Raw genomic sequence first — 8301 nt, forward strand, 5'->3', positions numbered from 1 at the left:
TTTCTATTATTTGGACAGATCATTAACAGAAATGATAAATGCGGTCAATCCCTAATCCACAGTTACACAAATCACCTCCCTATAGCCTCAGCGTTAACTGGTAAGTACAGCCATTGCTGTTGCTCTTCAGCTGGTTTATTCCCTCTGATTTTCCTACATAGTCACACTGACTTCCAAATAACACCATGTCAGTCACTTTACTGAAATCTATATGGATTTGCTTTATTGCAGTTCCATTCTCTAAAAACATTGCATATTTTAGCAAAGAAAAATACCAAGTTAATTTGGCACAATCTATCTTTGGTAACTATTTCTCCCATTTTTATGTACTTTCATATGTCTCTTTCTTTCTCTGAGTCCTTGTAGGCAATTGAGATCATCCTAATAGACTTTTGTGGATCACTTTTCTTCTTAAAGATCACTGCTTCATTTTTTATTTTTTTAATCATATGGTATTGCCATCTGGTTTAGTAAATGCATTAAAACTCCTGCCACTGGCTTAATTATCTCAGCTACTGGGCCTCCTTGAGAGCGGAGCTCTTTGCCCTTTGGTTTCACTTTGCACATGACAATTTTTGTTTCCATACCTATTGTCATTAACATCCTTGGTTTCGCCTCTGCATACTGCAGCATTACTGTTACTGACGCTGAGCCAAATACTCAGGTAGTTCAGGGCAGGACCTAGCTTATCTTTAGTTGCAGCTACATCTATGTTTTATAAGGTATCCACTTCTCGTTTATTGTTTACATGGCCAAGGTACCTTTTACAATTTGCTTGAATTTCTTTCGCCACCTCCACCTAAGCTTGACTTTTGACATTTTCACCCTTCTATGTGCCTTCTGTCTAGCAAGACATTTTTTCTTTTTCTGTTCCCTGTAGGCTCTCTCTTTACACATAATATTAAGGGTTTCTCAGTTAATTGTGAATAGGGTTATCTCCTATAATTTTTCCCTTCGGGATACATTTTTAAGATAATTTCTGGAGCACTGCATTAAAGGAACTCCAGTTGCCTGCCACAGTTATCTGACTGAGATATTCTGGCTCAATATGTGCTCATACTTCAAATGAGCTGAGTAGCACCAATATTTTTAAATTAGTATTTCAGCTACTTAGATTCAGCAGAGCTTGGCTTCCCATTGAGTAGTACTATTAGGTGTACTAGGAACAAACAAAGCACTTGGAAAACAGAAGTCCAATGATTGCCCCAACCAAAGATCTTAAAACCTAAAGGGGATAATTAAAGAAACAGAGGAAATACAAAGCAGGAGAATGGCTAATGAAACAAACCATTTTATAATTTTCTTTTTTTTTAATGTTTAATAGTCTTTAAAAATGACTGTAATCTAAAGTAGAAACACAGAACAATAAATAAGATTATTTGTACTGTACACTTTGGAGGATGATCTTGCTGTTGCAGTCAATAAGTCATTACTGAAAAGAAAAAAAATCCGTTATTCAGTCTGCTTGGTGAATGTTGTGATAATATGGGAAGGGAAGCAAATAATTCCATAGGAAAGTAATAGAATAAATTTATCCTGAATTTTTTTACACAAAATTATTCATGAAGATCCACCTAGAAATGGGGGTGGGGGTGTGAATCCCTGTATCAAGCCTACTGACTTGTAGTGAGTGACCTGCCATTTCAAGGTCAGTGTTTTCCTGTGATTTTGCTGAGAGTCACCACGAGAGGGCCATTTGCCTGCAACACTGCAACCCCTTCCAGGGGGTCTCCTGCCCACTGTCCCTGCACAGCCTGCTTTTATAATCCATTGTGGCTTCTAAACAATATTTTCCCAATTTGCCTCTCATTTACAAACACTATCATATTCTTGCAGTGGGAAACCTAATGATGGCTCTTTTGTGGACTTCAGCAAGAAGGTGTGCACATAATTAGGCACTGAGAAACATGCTCTGGGAAACAAATTAATTTGAATTTTCTTTTGATTTCCCTCCAGGGCCTTTCCTTTTCCTCATCCTTGCTGACAGAGGCCACAGTGGTTAACTCAGCTCCTCCCTGGAGCTAGCTAGTTTAGTGGAGCAGCAGGAGACCACAGAGTGAATGGCACTAGAAAAAGCGGCAATGTAAGCAGGGATGTTTTGCTCGATCCTATGCATTATTTGTTTTTTTACCACTGTTGGGTAAAATCAGCCCTCATTTGATATATTAAAAAAAAAAATACCATGCAACAATCCAGAAGAAAAAAAATCATGACACTGTGATAAATAATACTGAAGTTGAAGCGAAGATCAGTAAGTGTTGGGACCAGTTACACCCTGAGATTTACTTTATGGCATCCTCTGAATACAAGGAATTTCTTCCTCTGTGGAATAATGAGGGGTTCCTCTCCAAGAGCTCCCAAAATCTGGGCAGAGAATTGTCAGTGCAGAGGCCAGAGCACACACCTAGCCATGCTACCTCCCCACAGCACAGGTACGGCCAGAGCCGTCCCACCAGAAACTCTCCGCGCACATTTGTACCATCTCTGGGACACCTCCACCGCAGCGAACCCGAAGCCGCCAGAGCCGTGGCCGAGGTCTGTTGACCTCAAATCCTCTGGAAGAGGCTGGCAAGAGCCCTGGTGCGCAACCTTCTCCCGGGGAAGACTCCGCTGAAGTGCCCGGTTCCCACTCAGGCACTACGTGGTGTCACTAGAGGGCGACGGATACCTTCTTCTGTCCTGTGCAAAATAGCCAAATGCGGAAAGGAAAGGGAAGGAAAGGGAAGGAGAGGAGAGGAAAGGAAAGGAAAGGAAAGGAAAGGAAAGGAAAGGAAAGGAAAGGAAAGGAAAGGAAAGGAAAGGAAAGGGCGAAAGTTGAAGTTGCATTACTCCGTAGTTTTTAGTAATACAGCCATATGCTATTTCTTAAATAGCATATTCTCATTTTCTCTCCAAGCTCAAGTACAGAGGTAATAGCTCAGGCTTCTTTGGCAATTCTTTTGTTTTGCACACAGTATTTCTGATACTACATCCACCTTTAAAACTGGTCACACATCTTCCTCTCTTGATTGTAAATCTTAATTATTTTTATCCATATTAGCATATTGTCTTCAGACAGAAGCACAGCCTTGTTAAGCACAAGTCATTAATGAAACAATTGCGTATAAACCTAATATAATTGCAAAGATTGGTCTACGCTACCTGTGCACCCTCTGTCCCCCCTTCAGTTAAAATTTTCATGAAAATCTAACCAAAAAAATATTTGAAATTTATTAGCTTTTCCAGTATGCATGTAAATACAGCCTTTCAAATTTTGAATATATTTGAAAGTTGCTCACTTTTCAATAATTTTGCATTCTCAAGAAGATTTGGTGCTTTTTCCTGTTAAAAAAGTGCACAGGGAGAACTGTTTTAAGAACTTCTTGAATGCAATGAAATCTTTTTCCTTCCAGCATTGGCTTGTTAATAAAGGCGTGTCAGGAGAGTTCTCAGTAACTTTAGAAACTTTTTTTTAATATTAGAACAGAAGATTGCTTTATATGGGTGGAGACATATAAGGTTTCACTCAATGTTACCCAAGTGAATGAGCTCACTGCAGTCTGCAGATAAACATAAATCATGAATCTTCATGACAACAGAAAATCCTTTCCCAGTGTTCTGAGTCACTTTGGTCTCACCACAGCATTTTAAGTATGTTGAGCTCAGCAGTTCTTTAATGAGCAATTAAGTTATTTCCAAGTGATTGATAAACATGAAATACTGGTAGCTAACGCCACGACAAAACAGAATTTGCATTTGTTAATGAACTATATATGCAGATATGTAAAAAAATGCAAGGAGCAAAAGATCTTAAACCTGTGGAAGGTACTCAGATACCATGATGATGAACTTAGTGTGAATATTCAAATAGTAAGTGGGGTGTCTGCAGTGAGCCGGGCCCAGAAGGTGGTGGTCAATAGTGCAAAGTCTAGTTGGAGGCCAGTGACTACTGCTGTACCCCAAGGGTCAATACTGGGTCCAGTCCTGTTCAACTTCTTCATTAATGACCGGGATAATGGAGCAGAGGGCACCCTCACCAAGATTGCTGGTAACACAAAACTGGGAGGAGTGGCTGATAGGCCAGAGGGTCATGCTGCCATCCAGAGGGACCTTGACAGGCTGGAGAAAAGGGCTGACAGGAGCCTCATGAACTTCAACCAGGAGAAGTGCAAAGTCCTGCACCTGGGGAGGAACAACCCCAAGCACCAGTATATGCTGGGGGCCACCCAGCCGGAAAGCAGCTTGGCCGAAAAGGGACCGGGGTTCCTGGTGGACACCAAGTCGAACATGAGTCAGCAACATGCCCTTGCCACAAAGGCGGCTAATGGTACGCTGGTCTGCGTTAGACAAAGTACTGCCAGCAGGTCAAGGGAGGTGATCCTGCCCCTCTGCTCAGCACTGGTGAGGTCACTCCTGGAGTACTGTGTCTAGGTTTGGGCTCCTCAGAACAAGACATCCATGGAGCTACTGGAGACAGTCCACAAAAGGGCCACAAAGGTGATACAGGGACTGGAGCATCTCTCCTATGAGGAGAGGCTGAGAGAGCTGGGACTGTTCAGCCTAGCAGACAGAAGGCTCAGGGGGCGGGGGGGTGTCTTATTAATGTGTATAAAAGCCTGAAGTGAGGGTGCAAAGAGGACAGAGCCAGGCTCTTTTCAGTGGTACCCAGTGACAGGACCAGAGGCAGTGGGCACAAACTGAAACACAGGAAGTTCTGTCTGAACATGAGGAAAAAATTATTTACTTTTTACTGCGAGGGTGACCGAGCACTGGCACAGGTTGCCCAGCGAGGTTGCGGAGTCTCCATCCTTAGAGATATTCAAAAGCCATCTGGAGACAGTCCTGGGAAATGGCTCTAGGTGGCCCTGCTTGAGCAGGGGGCTTGGACCAGATGACCTCCAGAGGTCCCTTCCAACCTCAGCCAGTCTGTGATTCTGTGATACGAAAGATTTATTACAATGCTCAACTGTGATGATAATCTTTGAAAAGAATAATCAGAAAATTAAGTATACAAATTATAAAGATTGAAGTACATATTTGTTCATACATTTTCTAGCCACATGGTATGCCATGAATACCAGCCTCATTAGGAATCTGTGCAGTATCTTAAAATTGCTCTTGCTCCAGATTTGGAGCATAAAATACATGTTTAAAGATGGTGGTGGTCAAAATGTTAACATCTTTTTTTCTGTGCAGAAAAAGAAGAGGCATATAAATTCATGCCAAAGAACTATATTTTATACTTGATGATACCAATGATAGAAGTACTTTCAATGCCAGAACTTAGTTGGAATCCTGTCTGCCCTTCAGGCAGGCTTGTAACCTGCTAAGAAGACCAGTGTTATGAATGTGGTCTCTCTCTCATCCATGATAGGGTCAGTAGTAAATACCTTTTTAAAATTATTTATAAAGACTTTTAAGTGTATTTAGGGACAGATGCCTTTACAAAGCTCACTGCTGTTTCTAGAGGACAGTTACTGAAGATGCGTGCAGAGACACTGACTATTTTTGAGTTTCCAAATAACCTAAGTCTAATGTAAAGAGCTAAATATGTTGTCTCACCACTAATGAGGCCAGATATACTCAGAGATGTATTTTATAAATAATTGAAGTTACAATGTTGGTTCTTTCAGTAGAACCAGCTGAACAGTTTTGAAATTAACTCTGAAAGAGATGTGTCATGAAAGGGGCATACTTACTCCACTGTGTATGCAATGTTTGCAAATACTATACATTGTAATCACAAATGATACTTTCTATTTTGTCAAAGGTTTAGGTAAACACTGCCTAACACGAACGTGTGTGGGCCTGCTGAACACCTCCTTTGAGAAGTCTGGCAGGCAACAACCTTCTGCAGGAGACTAAACAAAGCTGCTTAAAACCCAGCCTAGTTTTCCAGGCGTGAAGTTAAATATTTGCTACAAATGTTAACTTCCCACCATGCAACTGCCCATCTTCATGTATTCTTCCCTCCAAGGGATCTTTTGTCCGCCCAGGTGACAAATGAGATAAAGGTTTCAAAGTCAGATTCTAAAAGTTTTGTCAGATGTAAAAACAACAGTGCAGCAAATTACAGACATGAGAAACTAACCACAAGGTTGTTCTTGCTAGAGAGCTCAAAGGCCATCAGAACAAGGCTCCTAGTGGCCTTTTACTCAGGCACCACCTGTCAGAGGGCTGTGTGCTGAGTTATTTGAGTGATATGGGAGCCTTGCTCAGGCCTCTTTTCCTCTGGAGGGGGTGGTCCTCATTTCCTCTCACCACGCGAGTTAAGAACCTGCCCCAAGTCAGAGAAAAGAAGTACCCATGCAGGTACTGAGATCTGGAAAATACTGTTGTGGAAATGCTGCTTTTCCCTTCCCTCTCCATGTGTACGGAAAAGATAGCAGAGGCGCAAACTGCAGCTGCTCAGAAAAAATCTGCAACAGGTCTAATTTCACATGCAGAGGAATTTTTCTTGCTTTTGTGACACAGTGGAAAGATTTCATTTTTGTGGCATTTCTATCAGTTAATGCTATTTGTGTATAATCACCCAGGGGCCTCTTCTTGGGTGTGGTCTCTCACATCTGGCCAGTGCAAGCTTGGAATCCGATGACCGAGAAGCCCATGGAAGCCCATTATTGACTTGATATTTAATGTGAGGCTTCTGGTCCAAGCCTTGCTGCCTCTCAGTTCCCGAAACGTGAGAAGGGCACTCCCAGCGTAAGAGTGAATGAGAAAGCACGATCATGGTCCTTGCTATTTAAGCACAGACTATGGTGACTATTAACAAGTGACTCCCTTTGTTCATCTCAATTGCATTTACTCTTTATAAAAATAGCAGATGATTCAGCAGTTCTCAAACTTTTTTCTCACACCCTCCCTCCCCCCCATCCACACAGCTACGGGGAGTGTATCTTGTAGGGAGAAATAATTGTTAGAGCTGCTGGCAGCAAAGTAATGGTGTGAGCAGGGGACAGAATGTTGGGGTAGGGAATCTGGGGGACAGACAGACCATAAAAGGGGCTGGAGGAAGAGGAAGGGAGGAGAGGCAGCATGCAGGCAGCACACAGACCACTCGGGGGCTCTCAGAGCTGCCTCATTACATCACAGAGGAGGCCCCTAAACATGACATAATCACCACGAACAGCTGCAGTTTGACTCAGCAGCTCCCAGGAGCCTGGGGCTCTTTCTGGTCCTGGTGCTTCTCCACGCTGTCTGCCTACATCCCCTGGCAGAGCCCTTTGTCACAGCCCCACTTCACACTCCATCCACCTCCCAGCCCCAGCCACCAGCCCCATCCTGATCCCAGTACCTGCAGGATAGAAAGGACTGAACTCCTTCAATTGCTATTATAAAAGCATGATTAATGCAAGTGACTGAAATGGTTTATCATGCCACTGACATTTGGACTGAGGACAGCTGAAGAATAAGGAAGCTATATTGTGTGGTCCTGCTATAAATATTCTAAGTTGGAATAAACTTCCCTGCATAGGTTAAGATCACTATTACACCCACCAACCACTGAATTGTCAGCAGCGTCACTGAAAGTGTCAGTGTCACACAAGATCATTATTGTAAAAAATCTTTTTATTGTTTTTCTTGCCTTTTGGAGGACTGTAAGTTCTGTTAATAAAGTAACTGTGCTCACAGAATATATCTGGATTCCCTCAAGGCACTTGACCTAATACCAAATGATACAGACCTAAGAAAGAATGAGCTGGATTTACAAACTGGTTTACAGACCAGTCTCCAAGGGTTGCCATCGATGGTTATTAACCTGGTATCAATGAGCAGAGTCCCAAAGGTCTCAGCTCATGGGGCAAAACTGTGTAACAGTTTTATAGTTGTGACAGTTATACAAAATCTGTGGTAAAGTTTGCTGCTGATAAAAAGTTTGTTTTGCTAGCAGATAACAAAGATCACCATGAGAGTAATTTAAATCACTTTATTAAAAGATGCCAGTCCAGAAGTATTTTCATACAGTTAAATACTTAAGGTGGTGCTGGTTTGGAGGTAAAAATGATATAAATTAGATTTATGGATCAAAGGCCTGGATTCTGGCGAGGACCTAACAGTAACAGTGGATAACCACCCCAGCATAAACTCCCAAACAATGCCATACATAAAGAGCTAATGTAGTCTTTGAACATATGAGGGGAGAGTATTTCATAAAGCAAGGAAGTGACCCCATCCTTGTCCCCATACATAAGAATGCTGTAGAGTCATGTCTGGCAGCCTCAACACCCCAGCAGTCCTTGCAGTGTACCTAACACAACCCAAACACCACCGTGTGGCATTCACTGCCCCCAAGCTTGGTACCTCCTCAGCACACCCCACGGG

At 42.4% G+C, this 8301-nt stretch overlaps 1 protein-coding gene across 1 annotated transcript in view; it reads left to right on the forward strand.

The window, feature by feature from the left end:
• Positions 1 to 4266: 4266 nt before the first annotated feature.
• SLAIN2 (SLAIN motif family, member 2) overlaps positions 4267 to 8301 on the forward strand; it is a 40282-nt gene continuing 36247 nt past the window's right edge. Inside the window, exon 1 of the mRNA XM_010574558.1 lies at positions 4267 to 4320. Coding sequence (XP_010572860.1) covers positions 4267 to 4320 — 54 coding nt within the window. The remainder of the gene's footprint in view (positions 4321 to 8301) is intronic.

This window comes from Haliaeetus leucocephalus, unplaced genomic scaffold, assembly GCF_000737465.1.
Source record: "Haliaeetus leucocephalus isolate CR32 unplaced genomic scaffold, Haliaeetus_leucocephalus-4.0 Scaffold439, whole genome shotgun sequence".
In the NCBI taxonomy this organism is placed as follows: domain Eukaryota; kingdom Metazoa; phylum Chordata; class Aves; order Accipitriformes; family Accipitridae; genus Haliaeetus; species Haliaeetus leucocephalus.